The 22,013-nt window shown below is 42.7% G+C and overlaps 1 protein-coding gene across 1 annotated transcript in view; it reads left to right on the top strand.

Annotated features, from left to right (window-relative positions):
* The first annotated feature begins 1,544 nt into the window (after nucleotides 1–1,544).
* LOC136573161 (bone morphogenetic protein 8A-like) overlaps nucleotides 1,545–22,013 on the top strand; it is a 57,905-nt gene continuing 37,436 nt past the window's right edge. Inside the window, exon 1 of the mRNA XM_066574398.1 lies at nucleotides 1,545–2,234. Within this exon, the coding sequence (XP_066430495.1) occupies nucleotides 1,850–2,234 (385 nt within the window). The 5' untranslated portion in view covers nucleotides 1,545–1,849. The remainder of the gene's footprint in view (nucleotides 2,235–22,013) is intronic.

Below are 22,013 nucleotides of genomic sequence, written 5' to 3'. Positions count from 1 at the left end.
AGAAAAAACTCCAATATACAAGTAAACAGACCAGCTCCTAAACTGAATCAGGAGGGCAATACCAAGAGAAATATGGACTAGACCAACTTCAATACGAGACATGAATAATCAGCAACTAGTAAGAGCAGGGGTTGGAATATATAAGCTGCCACTCTAATAGATTGGTCAGCCAGAAAAACATCTAAGGGAATGTCAACATACGACTTCCAATGACCCTTTAGCAACAAGAACCCCCAAGGGATAAAAGACATTCAATTAAAGAAAGTTTCATAACATGGCTTACACTGACATATCACAGCCCCAGACGTTATTCCACGACTCTCTTGTGGCCGTTAAGCTGTGACACTAGCATTCCAATAATGAGCCCCCTCTCAAACTCTGTTAACTGGTCAAAAACTCACATCACAGGGCATATCTAGTGGTCAACAAGCTCTGTACAAGCAGAATAAGAGGTCCGCTACACACAAGGAGCCTCTGAGAGCCTTTGTAAAGGCTAAGGATGGAACGAGTTTTTAGGGCCTCACGTGTCAAGACCATTCATCTAATCACGCCAAAACTCTAATCATTGCATATCAGCCTGAGATAGTAACATAGTATGTAAGGCCAAAAAAGGACATATGTCCATCCAGTTGAGCCTATTACCCCCCAATGTGGATCCAGAGGAAGGCAAAAAAAAAACAATGAGGTGGTAGAAGCCAATTTTGCCCATTGAAGGGAAAAACTGCTCAGACAGAAGCGTTTATTGGTTGGCCGTTAAAAACGCTGGCCGTTATGCGCTCGTGTAAAAAAGCCCTTAGTGTGTAATGTGACATGTATTCCCTGCCCATGTGCATAACCTTACATTTATCAGTGCTAACAGATGTAACTGCATGCTGAGTTTTGCAGCATAATGACAACTCCATCTAGGTGCTTGATTTTGTTTTACAAGCAGTGTAGAAAAACTAACCAAATTATTATATGGATGTATAGGCTGGCTGAGATTCTGTGTGTAGTGCAGTGAGTTCCTGGGGGCTACGTACGCCGCAGCTATCATGTGCATATATCTATAACATTCAGGCAGGGACTCTGTTGATGAAAATTTGAGTCCCACCCCTGTCCATACCCACAGCAAATAAAGTGTGATATTGTGTAGTAAATATATAAATGTAAAATATAAGACCCCTTTAAAATGTATGAAAATATATCTTAAATGTCATTAGTTTATAAACAAAGTTGGTTTTACTTTTTGCAGTATATGTATTACAGAATACCATGCATTTCAAATAAACTGAGTATCATCCTCAGGAAAAATGTTTTCCTAAAATGTATAAGGAAGGGATAATTTCTGGCAATGAATATTACTTACAAGATGTGTGCATCGAAGAAATAAGTGTATTTCATCATAAATGAAAAAACATGTTGCCCAAATGCTTAACCAATCATTCCCTGGGTACATTGCAAGTTAACACCTATACTTTAATTTGCCAAGTTACAGAGCAAGGAGTGAAAGCTGGAGACCTCTAGAGCCCATTGCAGGAGGAAGGCTTCTGCTAGTCTGCTAGGAACAGGCAGGAGGCTTAAGAACTGCTAATCACTCAAGGAAATTAAAGCCAGCTCTGCCAGGAATTCCCTCTCTTCTTAGGTATACATTCTCTGTTTGGGAAAGTGAGACTTACCTGTTACTGGAGGAAAGTTCAGATCCAGCATTTGTGGATTTCCTGTGCCTAGAAGTATAGAGGGAATATTATATGAGAAGTATCCAGACAAGGAGGCTGAAGAGACTTTCGATAAGAGACTGAACTGATCCCCCTGGATTCAGGGATGGTAATATATTTATTTTATATCTCTCACAGTTCCTTTTTCTGCTAAGATGTCTGGAATTCTGCACTATATTTGGACCATACTTTGTATTGCTGGATTTTTGTGCCATTTTACTAATGGAAGTTTTGTGAAAAATCATCTAAGATCAAGTTTTATCCAAAGGAAATTAAGTGGTAGAGAGAAGCGTGAGATGCAGAGAGAGATACTATCCATCTTGGGGTTGCCTGGTAGACCCAGACCTGCAAATGGAGGCCAGTTTCCATCTTCAGCACCATTGTTCATGTTGGATCTGTATCATGCTATGTGCAGCGAGGAAGAGGATGATGGAGGGCAAGGGGTATCAAGGCCACTGTTCACTACTCTAAGTACACAAAGCCCTCCTCTGGGAGCAGTCATCAGTGAGGCCGATACAGTCATGAGTTTTGTCAATATGGGTAAGGACAATTTTTTTCATTTACGCTATATGTAATATCTAGTTCTTAGATTATGTGTATGAGCTGTACATATTTGAAAGCTGGAAATGTTGTAGGCTTAGCTGCTAAGTGATGTTCCTACACAACAGTATATAAAGGCGACTGGAGATTATCTTAGAATTTATCAATCAATAGTAAAGATTTATATGTTTCCCTATTCACTAAATCATCTATATGTTCAATGTGTGCCGTAATGATTGAGCATGTCATAGTTACACAAATATAGTGTACAAACATTATAAAACACATTTCATAAATGCATGATTGTTGCTATTGCACTTACTAGTGCTGTGCTAGTGGTAAAAGTTATGCACATTTAAAGGAAACCTGTCATGCACTTTATGCTGTCCTCACTGAGGGTAACATAAGGTAGTGACATACATGCTGATTGCAGCGGTCTGTCACTTATAGGGTAATGTGCAGTTGTTTTTTAGGAACTTACAGTTTGTTTCTGCAGCTCCCAGCAAGAGATGAGTCTAATATATTCATGAGGACCTATTAACCCACCCATGATCCCTGATTGGCAATTTTCTAAGTATACAGTTTAATAGCTAGAAGACTGACAATAGGCAGGGATACTAGGTCCTCATGAATAAGCTGGATTCATCTCTTGCAAGGAGCTGCAGAAACAAGCTGTCAGTTCTTCAAACCACTGCACATTACCCCATAAGTGACACTGCTGAAATCAGCATGCCTGCCAATACTGTATGTTGCCCTCACTGTAGGCAGCATGAAGTACATGACAGGTTCCATTTAAAGAGTTATTTCTGTAACACCTTCTCCTAATCTATTACCACCTCATTATGAATGTAGATCATAGAAAGGGAATAAATTCAAGTTCCATTATGCACATTTTAGTGATGGTGATCTAAACTTCACATCTTTTACATTATTCCCTTGTATGTTTCAATAAAATCTCACATGTGATCTCATCATGCATTGGCTCTAGTGATATTGCATCTAATAACATTACAGAACAGATATGGTAAAGACGTGTCATTACTATTTATAAAATACCAAAGGATGGCAGAGACAACATTTTGGCATTTCAGCAATAAACAGTAATTTAGGTGAGAAACCTTAGATTGTTACCCTTATCAATTACTTATGAGTTGATATTTTCTCATTGAGGCGAACGACTTTATCTGCCCTACCCCCTGTGAAGATGAAGTAAAAAAGGCCGAAATGATAGTATACTATTGATAAACCAGCATCAAATGCTCCTAATCTATATACAAATGTATGTTCTACTTTTACACATTTAATTCTTAAAAGCCCTGTTTGGGCAAAATTTAAGATCTGGGTTTTGCTTCAACTCCTGGTGCTTTGACCAACCCTATTGCCTTGACTCCTCCAGTGCTTCTGTTTATTGGCACTGCCAGGTCAGGAGACAAGCAGTAGTAGACGGGCATTGGGTGTGGTGGGTGGAGCCATTGAAAGAGAGGAGCAGAGCCCACTGATTGAACCCTGATTCTACTGAAGAGCTGTGGAGGAGCCGTGACAGGCATTAGACCAGTGAGAAGTCAACACGCAGGCACAAAGAACATGGACTCATATAGAGATGCACATGTGACAGGCGCAGTTCAAGACAGCAGTAAGAACTTGGGCACTAGAGTCTGTGGCAGGTGCAGGACCCAACGTGCTGGCCAGTATTACTGACCTATACAGTGTGTTTGCTCCTACCTCCCAGCAAGTTCTAGAGTGGGTGCACCTATAGCCAGGCTCTGCCCACCCATACTCCCAGCCTGTTCTCTGTCTGATTTATTGAGTACAATACTTGCTGTAAAAATCCATATGGAGTTAGCACCCTCTACTGGTGGCACATGCAGCCAAAATTTCATCCTATGACTATAAATGTGTGTAGGTAAGCAAGTGATGTGGTGATCCCTGTCAGAAAAGTCTTTATACAGATACAGCTTGAAATTTATTAGTACACAAGAACAGTGGACATAAAGTTGCACAATTCCCTCCTATCCACCCCATTCCCTGCTCTCTATGATCAGTTTGGGGAAAAAAGAGTAAGCAGAACACAATATGCTGACATTAACCCTTTCACTGCCTTAGACCACCAAAGGAGCAGACATTAACAGTTCCACTACCCTAGAGCAAAAGGAATGCAGATATTAACCTCACTACTGTCCTACAACACCAGAGATGCAGTACACTACAATATACCCCAGGGATGTTAGCATAAACTCATTTACTGTCCTAGGACACCAGGGATTTGGCATCAATTTCTTCAGTACTGTAGACCATCAAAAAAGTAGACAACTAAGAAAGTTGGCATTAACCCTCTAACTACCCTAAGAAAAAGGGATGCTCATGTTAACCCTTTCCCTAGCCTAGACTTAATGAATGTTACAGTTAACCCCTAAACTACTCTACATCTACAAGGATGTTATCATGAATGCATACACCAATGTAGACCACCAGATAACTAGCATTAACTACTTTATTGTCACAGTCAGTCAGGGATGCTATAATTAACCTTTACACTGTACTAGACTATCAGAAAACTGCAGTTGGTCCTTTCATAGACTATTAGAAATGTTGACATTAATCTCTCAATCACATTCTATGGGCTGCCGTGACTTATCTGGAAGCTAAATGCAATATTAGCTGGGCGCTATGTGGCACTGTGTCTCTGTCCATTAGATAGTGAATTATTAGGTTGCTATACAGCAATATTTATTTGCCGTTTTGGAATCTTCAGTCCCTTATTGATTAGCTCCTTACATGTTCTGCTCAATAAGCTAGGAGGGAATACTGTCCACTGGTCCAGAATATATTAATACATCTGTATGTGCTCTGTCAGTATATTGATGTAAAACAGTCAATATAGATCATATAAACCAATCTATGCAGATAATAGTGATACTATAGTATCCCAGTGCTCACAAAGAATATTGTAACTATACTTTCTACCAGAAATAGAAAATGACCAAGGGTCAATGTGTTATATTTACCTGTGTTTCTTATGCAAATAGAAACACAAGCAGCATATTTTGGCATTTTTAGTCTATAATTTTCTTGTGGTGACGCTGGTTACTCTAAAGAACAGGTAACCACAATCCACCCACCCACATTCTTCCTGAGCAAGTGTTGAAAAACTGGAAAGATACTGAAAGAAAATCTCTAAAATGTTTTCTTCTCCATTTTGTATTTGATCATGGAGGGTGCGCACAAGACATTTATTTAGTTATCAGAGTCTAACAGCTCAGGGCAGAGGGCTATATAGTAAGTGCAGTACATTAAAATAAGTTTCCAGCATTTTCCTAACCATTTACAAAGCATAGTGTTACTGTATCCAAGTGCCAATATGGTGATTACAGAATTGCTTCGGTGTTGCAGTTTTATTTCTTGCAACTTTAGGAAATGACTATAAGTGGGTTTATACGTTACAATTCTTGTGCTTTTAAAGTAGCTCCAATCACATCTATTAATACTGAACAGGAATGACCTTTGGTGATCTTTATCATGTCTGTTATTATACTTTAAAAGAGTCCGACATGTAAAAAATCTGAGCGCTTAGCACAAACTAAATTATGGTGATCACTGCATGTAAACAGGGATCTTTAAGGGCCCTTTCACACAAGTGGAATTTTCCGCATTCCACACCGCAAGTTATAGTAAATTCCACACCCAAATCCATGTAAATTTTGAGTGGAAAGAAAATGGTTTAAATCAGCCCGCAATTACACACCAATATCCACAGTTAGGCCAGCTCCACACATTGCGGAATCCGCGGTCAGCATCCGCACCAAATACCGTTCGTGGTATCTTATGGAATACCGCTGCATCCTGCACACCTCCAGAAACCAAATGCAGTTTCTGTGAGCGAAGGCAAAAATCGCAGCATGTTCCATTTTTGTGCAGGTTCCACACAGACGGCTTCCGTTGAACTCATAGCTGCAGAAAAAAATAATCATAACTCACCTAGAAGCTCTATCCGGCTCATCTCTGTGGTCTCCGGCAGTCTTCTTCTGCATTTCTTCTGTGCGGGGATTGAAAACGCTGCCTCTGTTTGGTTGAGCACTGTGACCAATCAGCGGCAGCACTTCTAGGTGAGTTATGTTTTTTTTTTTGCAGCTAGGGATGATTTTCGGGGTAGGACATATATTTCAGGTCCCTTTCCCCAAAAATCATCGCTGCGGGGTTGCCTTCTTCCCATTGCTTTCAATAGGGCCAGTGCTGCTGCCACCCCATTAAAAGCAATGGAATGAAGGCAACCCCCGAAAATAACCTCTAGCTGCTGGAAAAAAAATACATCACCTAGAAGCGCTGTCGCAGAGCCCCGCACAGAAACGTCACTCACCCGGCCGCCCGTCAGCCGGCACATGAAATAGCCGGGGCCGCCGGGCGCGGGTGAGTACGCGCTCGTCCCTGCAGGCGCTCGGGTCGGGTCCCGCGGCGAGAATTCTCGCCGCCGGATCCGACCCGCTCGTCTGCAGGCGGCCTAGGGCTTATATTTCAAGCGATTCCCCGAAAATCCCTGCGGGGGTTGCCTTCATACCATTGCTGTGACAACTGTGGCAGGGGATTCTTACGTCCCCGCGGGGAGTCCCCTCATCACTGAACACTGTGACAATGCTGTCACAGTGTTCAGTGATCAGGGGACCTTTGTGGAGCAGCTGCGCTTCTCCAAGCGCAGCTGCTCCAGTGAACAGGCATAGTTTCATGCGCTGCACAATCAGTTCTGTCAACATTGCAGTGACCCAAGTTAGTATTGCAGGCACAGTTCCTATTGATTTCAATAGGAGCTGTGACTGTATTACCATCCAGGGCCACTGCAATTCTGACAGAGCTGTTTTTTTCCGTCTCTGTTCGCACCGATAGAGGACCCCGCCAGCGGTGATCCCAAGTGGCAAAGCCCGTCAGAACCCCCTATTAAGGACTATATAATAGATATACACTTTCACTACAGAAAATTGTGTACATTGAAGCCATGAGTCTGGTTGCCAATATGAATGCAGCTCACCTCTAAATTCTGCAGGCAGCACTTGTTAAGCTTATATAAATCAGTGATATTTATGGTCTGCATTTCCTGGCATATTGCTCAATGCATTTTGTCCACTTATTTTTGGCCTCCTCACATGTGATGTGGTTCATCACTCTAAAGCTCCTTTTAATTTAGTGTCTGAAAAAAAAGAAAGCCAGGACTAGTAATTACAGACGATGTGTCATTTATAGTAGGGAAGAGCCTGCACAGTACTCTTACAATGAAATCCGGACCACATTTCAGCCAAAAGATATTTTTCTAACATTGTGTAGGAGGGAGTAGAATCATTAAACAACCAACATTAAAGTAGAAACAAAGTGCGACAATGGGAAGCTTTGTTGCTTTTTTATACCACAGAGACCTTTAATATCCAGATCTGGCACAGTCATGTCGACCTCAAGCAGTATTTCAGACAAACACAAATCTAGTGCAATTTCTTAACCTATGACTACATGCCTGATGTTTTTTTGTGTGATTTACTCACATATCAACAACAAATTCTAACCTCAAGTGACCAGTAAAATCTGTATTCCATATCTTCAAGTGGAGTTATTTATATGTAGTATTGGTAGCAAACTAGGCATTTAGAAGACTACCCATAATGAGAATACTTAAAGGCTCTTTTACGCTGCACGATTAACATGCAAACCACTCGTTGGATTGAGCGGTTTACACAATAATTGTTAGGTGTAAATACATCAGTGAAAGAACAATCAGTGATAAATCACTGATCAAATCTTTCATACAAACCAAAAAATCGTTGTTGGTCTGTTGCTGCATTGGCTTGTGTAAACGGAATCATTCTACTGTGAACGACTGGTGGTTTACTGTGAATGGTGACTGGCGGGTCGGAAGTTCCCCCTCCACTCACTGTGTGATGATCGCTCCTGTGTGAAAGTACAGAAGCGATCATCGCTGGGATGGCTGTTGGGCACTTTAGCTCCTGAGAGTCATTTCGTTTAAAGGGGGTTTAAGAATCTGGCGCTGTGTGGTTGGGTTCCTCATGTGATAAAGTATTATTTTACTAACCATCCTAACCAAAAGTGTAACAAGTAATCAGCACATCAGAATCATCAGGATCTGGTGTTAAGCACCATCACTACACATACACATATGGACTGATACATGCATGTGTGAAACATATACACCGATACTGTGCATTGCATACACTGACGTGTTAAATGTCATACGTCAGGAACTAATTTCGTGTAGGACCCCCTCTAGCCCAGTGAAGTGCAGCAACTCGATGTGGCATTCATTCCACAAGTGGACACTGTGTTGTTTACTGTGATTGATAATGCCTTTTATAATGTTTTCCTGGTACACATGTGACATTATGGATTGAGGAATGTTAAATGCCCACAGAACTTCAGAAATAAAATGCCTCATCCATCTGGCACTCACTATCATTACTCGTTCAAACTCTGATCATTTACATTCCCTTGCCATGAGCACGCTGACTAGTGTTCAATCAAAATCACAATATAAAACCTCACAACGCCATTTCATAATCAGTTTACATGCTGCTATCCCATGACTTTTGACACATCAGTGTATATGCAGTGGACTAGACCGAGCGCAGATTGACAATAAAGGTATAGCAGCGGGGAATAAGATGGTTGTCAATGGTGGCTCTGCTGCTCCCCTAAAACGTGGAAAATTGTGGTCAAAGCCGGTAAGCCCCATGCAAAGTGGTAAAAAAACAAATAAAATAAGCAGCTGTTATAGCCTGCTATCCGCGGAGTTGGGTAGGGGAAGGTGTTAGTTTGTCATGACGCCAGTCTGTATATTGGTAGGGACCCATTCCGGACAAAAACTAAAAATACAAAAATTGGAGAAATAAAGGATACTGGGCTAGTAGTCCTTGCTTCTAGAGCATTAAGTGTGGTACCTCAGTGCAGTATGTTGATGATGGAAAGAGACTCTAGGAAGTAAACCTTAGATGATGATAACAGTTTAACTCTTTATTGCAGGGATAGAGGGGACTGTGGACCTTGCAGTACATAAACACAATTTACATGCACTTGCAGTAACTGTGGAATCACATTGATTTGAAGTAATTGATGATTTTGAATTACAGTAGTAGACATTGCATTGAAATACTTTCTCAGGGGGGCTGTGGTAACACATTGCAGTAAAACACTTCTGGCTTTTATCCCTGGCTTTGACTAGCGTTTTGCAGATTAGTTACTGACTTGCTTCTGTCTCCTTTGCTCTTCTATTTTTCTTCTCTTTTCTCACTCTATCTCTCTCTCTCCTCTGTCAACTTTCCAACATAAACTTGGCTTGTTAGTACTCACACTTGATGTTTCCTTCTCATCGCACTGGCTGTTAGTAAAGATGGTCTCCTTGTTTCTCCCCAGTCTCCTTCAGACTCTGCTGAGCTAGCTAGACTACTAGAATGGACTGACTAACTCTGACTACTCTCTACCTTTTATACTTTTTGTTCTCCACCAAAACTAAGGTAGGGGAAATCTAACTATCCAATCCCCGGCTAGCTAGGAGTGACTGGCAGATGCGAGAGGTTAGGGTGTATTCTGCATTGTCATTCAGTCTTAGGTAGTAGGAACACCAGAAGTTAACCCAACATTGACCATTTAAAGTGGTACACTTTAACATAATTTAACATAATTACACAGATTTACAAATATATATACACTCTTTACACTAGGTAGCAATAGCGGTGCGGTGGGACCCCAACTCTGTGGTACTACATATATCACTCTGTAGAGTTGGTATCTGTGCTTGTGGGGGAGGGCAATAACACTTCACAGCCTTCACAGGTTTAAAGTCAAAAACAAACAGTTCAGTCCCTTTGAGCATATAGCACATACAAATAAACATTAAATAAATACCTACCTGCCTGGGCTCTAAATAAAATAATTAGGTCTCATTACCTATAACTCAGTTCAATAAATCACAGTGTACGAGTTGTCAGACTTCTTCCATCAAACTTCTGTAGATTTCTTGCTTCTCTGACTTAGACTGGTCTCACACTATTAATTTCAATTGCGGATTCCGCGATCACCATTCACGCGGAGGATACTGAGTAATACGTGGGCATTGAAAGGCATGGACTTTCACTGGCTCACACATGCGGGTAGGAATTGTGGATTCCGAGAGTGGAAAAAAAATTGCAGCTTGCTCTATTTTTTTGCGGATGCCACATGTATGGTCTCCATTGATCTCTATGGATGCATTTAACAATTAACGCAGTTTACATGGACGCGGATTCGCTTGCACGTTTCTAGGAGACCAGATACAATATGGAATAAAGAAAGCAGGAATTTGTGGGCAGACAAGGGAGCAACACACCATTCCAGAATGCTGTCTGCAAGCTCCGCATATCCTTCTGGCCTCTTCCTCCACAAGAATTTTTTTTTAAAGTGGTTTTTTTACTACTTCCAAAATAAATAGTATAAACCAGCCAAGCCTGAGGTGCAGTATCTTATTCTGAAGGCTCTCAGAACAGCTCTCATCACGACAGCACAAGGGAATTTCACCTGAGCAATAGAAGGGTGTTTCCAGGCGGTTGGGCTACTTCTAATGTCATTCCCTGCTTGCATGTGTTCTTCCCCCAGACAATACACTGTCCATACTTGTACATTCGAGTGGAAAACCATAACATAATCAACCATTCGCAATTCGTTTTCCTGATCACCTACAGTTCTTCCACTGCAGATATCCGCAAGCGAAATCTGACCCGTTCATATGAGCCCGGCCTTAGGCTAGTGGTACACAATAACTTTGCCTACCACACACATCATATAGCTAAATTTTGTACTGTGGTCCTGCTACAATGTGGGCGCATTGCAATTTACAATTTGCCAGTACCCGACAATAACAAGAACTACAAACCTTGTGGATTTCTTGCAGTTGTCAGGTCACGGTAACTTACTAGTCACACTGTGACTGCATTCATTTACACTAGGACGTGATGTAGCAAGACCATAATGTGACCTTTGGCCACAAAGAGCTGTAACACAACCAAAGCTGCCATATAGACCTAGTCTGCATTAATTGCAGAATTTTTATGACTCAGCGGTTCTATTGTACCTTGTCGCCACCGGAAGCTAGGGGTTTGACAGGGCTTGCATGGAAGGGACACCCCTGCCACAACCCTAGCTCCCGATTTGTTGAATTGTCGAAAGTTCTAGGATGGATTTTTGCCTGGCCTGTGTTGTGGCCTCTCTGTCACTGTGTTGGCCAGCGCCGTGCCATGTGACGGAGCCGCTCTCCCTGTGTGTTCCCCGCCGCTGTCCTTCCATGTGACTGTCCTTCCCAGCCTCTGTGTAAGTTCCCTCTGCGGGCGGCGCCTGTCAGTCACTGTCTCCCGGCGCTGTGGGCTCCCTGCTGCCAACCGCGCTCTGCGGTGAAACACAGATTTCTGGGTCCGCTTTCTGGGCCGCCGGTGGGGAAGCCGCTTCTAGCTTGGGGTATGCATGGCTGCAGTGGGTGCCCCACTGCTGTCCTCCTACTGTCTGTCATTTCGGCAGCCGTGTGACTGTCCTCCCCGGCCTCTGTGTAAGTTTCCCTTGCTGGCGCTGGCTGTCAGTCACTGTCCCCCGGTACTGTGGGCTCCCTGCTGCCGACCACGCTCTGTAGTGAAACACGGAGTGGGGGTCCGCCCTCTGGGGCGCTGGCAAGAAAGCCGCTTTCAGCTGGGGGTATGCGCGGCTGCAGTGGGGACACTGTCTGCAGAGGAAGAAATGTAGGGGCGAGAGCCTCGGGCGAGCTTAGTGGCTGGGGGTTACAGGGTGCAAGGGAGATTAGGTGAAATGGCCGGCAAACTCCTAGCAGCCTGGATTGCCTGGGATGGAGGGTTACGGTTAGGGTTTGTTTCATTGTAAGCCTACCATGAAAACGAACCCTATCCCTAACCCTCCAAGGGAGGCAAAAATAAATCTATACACATGCTGCTAGGACCTTCAATAATTCCACCAATCGGGAGCTAGGGGTGTTCGTCCATGCAAGCCCTGTCAAACCCCTAGCTTCTGGTGATGACAAGGTACCATAGTACCTGCCTCAGCAATGTAAGTAGTTTCACCTAAGCTATCTGAGGACAACCTGAAAAATTCATACTATATCTTTTCCATCTTAAACTGGGTGACAAATACATTCTCTCCATTACGTTTCCTGCTGTGGGCCTACGGTGGTGCACTTAACACCATTATGCATTCCTACCACAATGAAGCATACCCCAATGGCTTGAGTACAGTAACAACAAAACAACAAGATGTTTTGTAGTCATAGCATGTGTGCAAAGAACAGATGTTTCCACTATATTGATATTGTTTGAAATGATTGAAATCCTGAATTATTTCCTTTTAAACCTGACCACTGCGTACTCATCTGCCAGTAATACTTTCATCATTGTATATATAGAGATGTGGTTTAGTGTAGTGGTTTGTACTGCGGCATCAGTAATGTCATGTTCACTTTCAATAGTCATTCATAGTTGTAGAAATTTTACCAAGTTTTTATTTGTTGAACTATTGTGTTCTATTGTTATTGCCAAGGGATAGGGAGGCATGCATACTTCGACTTCTGGCATGTCAGCACACCATACTTATCACAACTCCATGTCTAGTAATGGAGCATATGCATCATAGACCTATGTATTTAGGTTGATACAGTGATATTTCACGTATGCAGTTAGTACTTCCAGACACCACACATAGCAAGGGCTATGGTAGTAGTGTGCCCCCTATGTAGGCAAACCACACAACTGCTACGAGGCTAATGGGACTGAAGGGGGTCCAGGGTTAAATGGCCGACCAATCAAAGCAGATGCTACCTGTGATCACAGGCAGTAACTGTATTGTAATCACTATCACTGGGTAGAGCTGCTATTTGACTATTATATGTTGACTGCTTTATTCAGAGAATCCTTGTCTAAGCCCTCCACATTATAGTTGTGCTGTCGCTAATACATTTTTTTTGGTGGGTGAGGGCAATTTTGAGTTTAGGTATGAGGCCCCACGAGGTTTATATATGCCCCTGGGCTATGACCAGCATTGAAGTATACTGCCCTTTAGTAATTATCATTTTCAGGCAGGTATTTTGTCTGTTTCTTTACCTAACACATCTACAATCCATTATGTTGTTTATGTTGTACTATAAGAAGAGGATTGCTAGCACATACAAGGATAACTCCTCAGTGGCATAGCTATAGGGGTCGCAGAGGTTGCAATTGCAACCAGGCTCCTAAGCTATGGGGACTCATAGACCCTCCCCCTTGCCACTGTAATTACTTCCCACACAACAACTTGGGCCAGTATCTGCATTCACAGTGAGATCTTCACTCCACTGATGCTGCCTGAGTCTCCTGTTCTCAGTGCTGAATGAGTCGGAGGAGGAGTCGGACTGCTCACTGTGAAAGAAGATAATGTGAGTGATGTGAAGATACTGGTCAGAGCGGGTGTGGTACCATTACTTTGGGGCTACAATAACAGTGTAGAAAGAGGGGGGATCATGGCACTGCTTCCTGTTAAAGCATGAAATGTTACTGTAGGCTGCAATTCTTCTTCTACATACTACGTCTGTTACTGGGTCTATTTGCTCTTCCACAGTTGTTATTGTAGTTATATTTTTCTCTAAAGGAGTAGGATATTTGTTAAAGTCACCTACCACTCTAGGAAAAATATGACTGGAGTCACAACTGTGGAAGAAGAATTGCAAACTGCAGTAATGTCATTTCTGAGGAAGCAGTGCCACAATGCCCCACTTTCTAAAATGTATTATATGCACGGAGGTATCTACCATTCCATCTGGGAAGGCTGCAGCTTACAGCTTCATTACTGCATTGTATTGTGCACAACCGCAACAGGTACCAAGATTCTTAGTACTACTTGTTCTCTCTTATTACACTTGGAGTCCCTGTGTACTATGGAGCACTGTATTTTGTTTACATTTTAGTATAAAGTGTAAGGGAACATAGGGATCACTTGTGTGGTGGCATAAAGGGGCCACTATAACAGTATGGTGGCACAAAGTGTCCACTATAAGGGACCGCAGGGATGAAGGAATCCTCTGCCACAGGGATGAAGGAGTCCTCGGCATTCTATCCCATTGCTTTCAATGGGATCGGCACTGCTGCCAATCCCATTAAAAGCACTGCTTTGTGCCAAGCCCGGCTGTATGATTATCGTGGAAGGGCTTGAAATATAAGCCCTTCCCCGATAATCTGCAATAAGTGTAAAAAAAATGTAAAAAAAAAATTGCTCACCTCTGCGGCGCTCAGACGCATCCTCCGGCTGGCTCCCCTGCACTGCCATGAAGCTCTTTCAGCAGGTGGGGATTTAAAAATCCCTGCCTCCTCAAAGGGCTGTGCTGATTGGCTGAGGGCTCAGCCAATAGCAGCTAGTGCTTAGCTATTGGCTGAGCGCTCAGCCAATGACACATAGCCCTTAGCTATTCATTCATTTTTGGCTCAGGGGTGATGCTTGTGCTCCTAATCTTTTAAGTCTTAACAAAGTCCATGGCTGCTAGTTGCACCTCTTAAGAGACTATAAAGTAGTAGACATAGCTGTAGCAAGACTATCAAGAAGATAACCGATATTAATTTGGGTTGTATTTCTTAAATGGTTTGTTTCTATGTTTTTGTATTGAATTGTACAACTTAAAGGGATTGTCTATTAAATAAAAACCATAACATACTGAAAAAATGCAGTGCACACAATATTATAAATAGATCCTTAAATACATTCAGTCATTTGTATCTGCTCACTTTGTTTAGGGAACACATTGGAAGAATGAAAAGTACCTTCTCAGTCATCATCAGATAAATAAGCACATAACCCGTCCTACTTCTGCAGCAGGCTGTGTTGTATCAGGCCAAAGAGCTGAAGATCTATCTAAGCTATCCTTCCTATTGTGCCTGTCACTAATCATTCCCTATAGGAATAACCAGACTGACAAAACAAATAAGAGAAAATAACATATGCTTATCACAGCCAGGGGCATAACTAGAGTTTTGTGGGTACCAGGTGGGGTTGCCAACCAGTCGGTAATTCACCGGCTTGGCCGGTATTTTTCCCGCCAGGCCGGTGCCTGTATTTTTTTTAACGGGCTTATTACAGGCCTATTTTGGTCCGGCTGCCGTGTCCCTGCGGGGATGAAGAACACATCTGCCACATGCGGCAGATGTTTTCTTCATCCTCGCAGGGAATAAAGAATTCCCTGCTGCACCTGTCACAGATGGATGTGAAAGATGCGGCAAAGGAGTTCTTCATTCCCGCGGGAAATAAAGAATTCCCTACCGCAGCTGTCATTGATGACAGCTGCGGTAGAGGATCCAGCTGCCGGCACCCCTTAATTGTTTGTATTTAAAGCCCTTCCCAAAAAAACAACCCAAACTGGTGTAAAAAATTTTAAAAAATCATACTCACCTTTCTTCATCCTGTTTCCGCTGTCCCCGACTCTGCACTGAAGTTCTTTCAGCAGTTGGGGAATTAAAATCCCGGCCTGCTGAAAGAGCTGCTTCTGATTGGCTGAGGCGCTCAGCCATGCTCAGGCAGCTCTCGCCTGTCATTCATTGAAAGAACTTCTTGCTTGCTGAAAGATTTTCAGTGTAGAGCCGGGGACAGCGTAGACAGGATGTGTGAGTATTTTTTTAAATTTTTTACACCAGTTTGGATTGTTTTTCAGGGAAGGGTTTATATTTAAAGCCCTTCCCTGAAAAACAATTAAGGGGTGCCAGCAGCTGGATCCTCTACCACAGCTCTTATCTGTGACAGTGGAATGTCACCATTACTACAGGGGGGTCACTGTGGGATGTCACTAGTAACACTGGGGCCACTGTGGGATGTCACTATTACTACAGGGGCCGCTGTGTGGTGTCACTATTAACGCTGGGTAAAATGTGGGATGTCACTATTACTACAGGGGCCGCTGTGTGGTGTCACTATTAACACTGGGTAAAATGAGCTGGGTTCTCATTTTACCGACCTCGGAAGGATGGAAGGCTGAGTCAACCTTGAGCCGGCTACCTGAATCATGCAGGGATTGAACTTGCAACCTTCAGGTCGTAGGCGAGAGCTTACACTCTGCGCCACACAAGGCTCGATGTCACCATTACCACTGGGGCCGCTCTGTGGGATGTCACTATTACCACTGGGGCTGCTCTGTGCAATGTCACTATTAATGCTGGGGCCTCTCTGGGGGATGTCACACGCGCCTGTGTGTAGATTGTATGTAATGCGAGTGTCTGTAGACTGCAGCGTGTTCTCGTGAGTAGATGTTTAGTGTGATTCACACTAAACGTCATCTCGTGGGAAGACGCTGGCCTGGATCCCGCACATGTACACAGTTGCTGGACGGGATCCAGGAGATAAAGGAGAAAAAATATGCCACGATAAGTCACACCCTCAAACCATGCCCCTCCCGACACGCCCCTTTTTACCATGGCCAGTATTTTTTCGTGACAAAGGTGGCATTAACTGCTTAATGATTGACAATACGCCATTCTATGGTGGGAACTAATGGGCTTTAAACCTGCACATACATTTTTTTTAAGGCAGTGGCTTAGCTGTCAGCCAGGACCCTGCTCTGACTGTCAGGAATGGAGAAACCTGAGATTCTGGTAATTTAACAATCAATAGCAATTGCAGCACATAAGCAGATGAAAGGGGAAGGGGGGGCGCCTCCTGTCTCCCAACTGCACCTCACAATGTGATCACAAATTACCAATGGCAGTCGGTGGCCTGACAAAGCCCTTCATGTCTGCCATGTAAATCAGCCTACTAGACCCCGCCTTTGGCAAAGTCTAATCAGCTGATGTTATAGGCATTGTAGAATGCACTATATAAGTAATGCAGTGTACTATCCTAGCGATTGAACAATCACATCTTTGATTCCTCTTGATGGGCTAAAAAGTGATGTCAAAAAAGTTCTACAAAGCTAAATTTTTTCTTTTTTTTTTTAACTCAAGTTTTTAAAAAATACACATTTTTCCCACAAAAATCCTTCTTAAAAGGATAAAATAATTTAGTAAAAAAGCAACACATAATAGGTATTAGCGCATTCATAGTGACCCTGACAATTAAAATGTTTTGTTATTTATCTCATGTAGTGAACACTGTACAAATAATTTTAAAAAGTAATGCCAGAATTGCTATATTCCTTTCATTTGCTTCCCAAAAATGCACTAAAAAGCAATCCAAAAGTCACATATACCTCAAACTGGTACCAATAAAATCTGCAACTGTTCCCATAAAATACAAGACTGCACACAGTTCTATTGCTGAAAAAATAAAAATGTTTTGGGTCGTAGAATGCGGCGGTACAGATTCAATTTTTTTTCTTTAAAAAGATGTTTTTTGTGCTAAAGTAGTACAAAAATAAAAAAATCTATATAAACTTGGTATCGTAGTAATTGTGTTGATCAAGATAAAGTTTTCATGTTATTTTTACCACATGATGAACGTTGTGAAAACAAAACCAAAAGAACAATGGTGGAATTTCTGGAGGTCTTTTTTCTATTTCCCCACCAATAAAGTTATACAATACATTATATGTACCCCAAAGTGGTGCCCATTAAAAAAAATACAACTTTTCCCACAAAAAAACAAGTCATCAAATGGCTATGTTAACGAGCTATGGCTCTTGCAATATGACTATGAAAATCGCTTAGTCCTTAAGGCACAGCATAGGCTGGTCATTAATGGCGTAAATATCAGCAAAATGTGAGTCACATTTAGTAAATGTGTCACTAATTAAGTTCCACCATTGCCTCACATTGTTGTTGTTGTTAGGCGTTTAGTCATTCAAGGCCCTTGGCGACCCTGAAGGCTCCCTCCCTCCATGTTTTTCGGTTTTGCACTGCTTCTTTCAGTTGTGTGATATCCGTGCCAGTATCAGCTCTGACAGTATCGGCCATCGTGTCTTTGGCGGCCGCATCTTCTTTTGTCACTGATCTGTCCAAGCATTATAGATTTTTCTATTGACTCTGCCCACATTACATGGCCAAAATCCATGAGTCTGACCCCGGTCATCTTGCCCTCCAGTGATATATCGCATCTTACATGATTCAGGGCTTCTCTGTTTGTTATTCTCACCGTCCCGGGCATACGCAGCAGCTTTTGCAGCACCACAGCTCAAACGCATCAATCCTCCTTCTATCAGCTTTTTGCGCAGTCCAGCTTTTATATCCATACATGGTTATGGGGAAAACGGTGGTTTGCACTATCCTGCATTTAGTTGCTATATCAATATCCCTACTTTTCCATGTTTTGTCCATGTTTAGCATTGCACTCACATTAAGTAGCTCTAATATCAAGGGTGCCCCATCTATGAAGCGAGATGACGACTCTACATCAGGCGGCACCCCTTCCTAAATGCAATTCTGCTGCCTGCATGCAGGGCTGTACCAGGGATCTGAGTTGCTGCCTAGGATCACTGGGCCACTGTCACGGCCCGCTGATCCTCTGGCTGAATTTGAAGTTCATAAAATCATAAAATGGTAGAGTTGGAAGGGTCATCGGGTCCAACCCCCTGCTCAGTGCAGGATTCACCAAATCATCCCAGACAGATGTCTGTCCATCCTTTGTTTAAACACTTCCATTGAAGGAGAACTCACCACCTCCTTCAATGGAAGTAAACTCACCTCCACAAGTTAATTGCGTCTGCTCTGCTGCCCAGCGTCTTCTATGTGAAGCTGGTGGATGATGTCATCGCATCGCCTGCATCATATCGCTGAACGTCAGAGAGAAGAGTCCAGGAGGCGGACGGAAGGCGCGGTTGGACCATGAGGGAGGTGAGTGACCTAATTATTTTAATATAGGGGACAATATGGCTGCTACAACAGGCATGTAACTGCATGCCGGGTTTTGCAGCTAAATGACAACTACTTAGTGCTTAATTTTTTTTTACAAAGAGTGTGCATTAATGTGAGGTCTATGATGAGAAATATGTAAATGGATCTATAGGTTTCCTATACTTCTAGTGGTAATAACTGAAACCCAAGTGTTTGGTAAAAGCTCTGTTCATCTTGCATTTACAGTTCTTCAATTTAATAGCATTATTTAGATTCTGCATATATTCTTTTCATCCTACTCACATATACAGTTTGCTCCTCCATATGTCAACATTTGGCAACGATTTGTATTTTAAAACCACATTAAGAGATCTTGAAAAGTAAACTCATTACTTTATTCACGTGGGAGGAAATAACCTCAGGGCATTTGAACATTGGGTACTTCTGTTTAGGTTCTGCCAATTACCATAATTTGTACTAGATCTTTTCTATTCACATTTCACAAAGTGAGATCACCGAACCACTTTTATACATTGCCTTGAAAAGCAAATATTTATACATCAGGATACAGAACAGTAGAAATGTACAGAAAATACATCTCATCTTGTAAATGAACAATTGCTATTTATAAAGAGGTAAACTGCAAGACTTAATGTTTTGTCACAGAAGATTAAAAAGCATGATCATAAGACATAATCATTTCCATCCTGTCACTACGCAGCTGTCTACTTCACAATGCCAGCAGAGAGCCACAATATTTCTCCACATCCGCAACAGCTTCTGTTATGTAAAAATGTATTTTAAGATTCTCATCCGAAAGACGATGACATTACACTTCTCACATTTAAAATCATATTTTGTTGTGTTTTTTTTATACATCTGTTGCATGTGCAATATATAATGGGGCATATATATATATATATATATATATATATATATATATATATATTAAGGGGGTTGTTCGAGTTGTGGGTTCTAACTTACAGGACTTTCCATTGCAGTGAAATAACTAGCAGGAAGATGCTCACCTCTCCCTATCCTGCATCCTGCTGTGTCCTGTTGGGCTGTTCCAAGTCTCCCCTGTGATGTCAAGTTTATAAGCTTCCCCAATGGGATGTCACAGGCGCTGCAGCTAATAACAGAGCTCAGCGAACAATTGTTCAGCTGTGTTATTGGCTGCAGCGCCAGTGATATCCCGTAAACTGGGCGCATATATCTGTATTACTCTCACGCTCGGCCCTAACAACCAATCAGGTTGAATCAGGGAACCCAAACAACCAATCAGGTTGAATCAGAGAACCCAAACAACCAATCAGGTTGCTGGAATTGTGAATCAGAACCAATGAGGTTGCTGGAATTGCTCCATAGTACTGAGCTTGAAAATAAGAGGCTAATATGCAAACCGGGCGGGACTGCAGCCTGTAAACAAACACGGGCGTGGAGGAACTCGCACCATGCGGGACACAGCGGGAACGGAGAGAGGCGAGTATCTTCCTGCTAGTTATTTTACTGCATGGGAAACCCTTTATGTAAAACCGATAACCCGGACAACCCCTTTAATACTGTCACAAGTTGAGCAGAGCTGACAGTAATGGTAGGGTACATACATACCTATTATCTCCTAGGTCTTTATTTTTGAGGAGGTTACATCGGTGACATATTAGTGATATGTGAAATGTATCTTTGACACAATACAGATAGTCCCCGACTTGCGAACATTCGAGTTACGAATTTCGCTAGATACGAACTATCTGTACAGCACAGTATGATGTAATGCTATGGCATTACATCATGCTGTGCAGGGACCGGACAAGCTTCTATCAAGCCTGATAGAAGCCTGTCCGGTCACATCGCGGTTGCTAGGCAGCCGGGGGCCTTCTGAAAGGCCCCAGGGCTGTCTATGCAGAGCGCCTATCAAGCCGTGCGCTTGATAGGCACTCTGCATAGGCAGCCCTGGGGCCTTTCAGGAGTCCCCGGCTGCCTAGCAACCACACAGCGTCCCACGATCTCATCGTGGGACGCTGTACGGGCCCCCTGAACGTCGGGTGCCGGCTGTTTCTTACAGCGGGCACCCGGCGGCAGCAGTTCTGACGAGCCGCGCCGCTCGTCAGAACTGTTAACACTTTAAATACCGCTGTCAGAGCGGTATTTAAAGTGTTAACAGTTCTGACAAGCGGCGTGGCACGTCGGAACTGCTGCCGCCGGGTGCCCGCTGTAAGAACAGCCTGCTCCCGACGTTGTATGGAGCGGGATTCACCGGCGATCCCCTCCATACTACCATTTGTTCGACTTGCGAACAAAACGGACTTGCGAACGGGCTCCCGGAACGGAACCTGTTCGCAAGTCGGGGAGCACCTGTACTCTAAACATCTCCTTCAATGGCTACAGACTATTATAAAACAGGCACAAGGCTCCACTTTTTTTTATCACATAACTGTGATGAATAGATCTCATAGTTATGTCTAAAAAGACAAGAGTAGTGAAAAAAATGGAATATATAAGTTGAAAAGGTCTAAGCAGTATATTGATAGTGGTCTTGCTTGCATTAATAAGCCTCTGTTCATAATAGCTCTCTTTTCCATTCAACTCAGTTTCTGCTTTTAATTGCAGGTCTTCAGCGATTTTCTTACTGTTAAAAAAAATATAAGCTGACATAATTATAAGTCACTAGGATCCTTGAAGATTCATTAGGATTTGTATCAAAACAAATCTGCCAAACCAGTCTGTGCTATCTTACTAACAGAGCCATGAATGTGAATTGAGTCTAATATGAATTAGCACTTTCACCACACTGATAGACTTAAACAAACAAAGGAAGAATGCTCAAACTCTTATTAACCCAGCAATGCATGCTGTAGAATTTTGGATACATATGATTCAGAGTGCAAAGTGGACACAATAAAAAAAAGGACCATGGGGTGCATCAAAAGAGGTCTAGGGGCACATGATGAGCACATTGTTCTTCCTCTTTACAAGTCAATGGTCA

The sequence above is a fragment of the Eleutherodactylus coqui genome, chromosome 1 (assembly GCF_035609145.1).
Source record: "Eleutherodactylus coqui strain aEleCoq1 chromosome 1, aEleCoq1.hap1, whole genome shotgun sequence".
Taxonomy (NCBI): domain Eukaryota; kingdom Metazoa; phylum Chordata; class Amphibia; order Anura; family Eleutherodactylidae; genus Eleutherodactylus; species Eleutherodactylus coqui.
The sequence above is the reverse complement of the archived record's forward strand: the minus strand, read 5'-3'. Positions and strand labels throughout refer to the sequence as shown.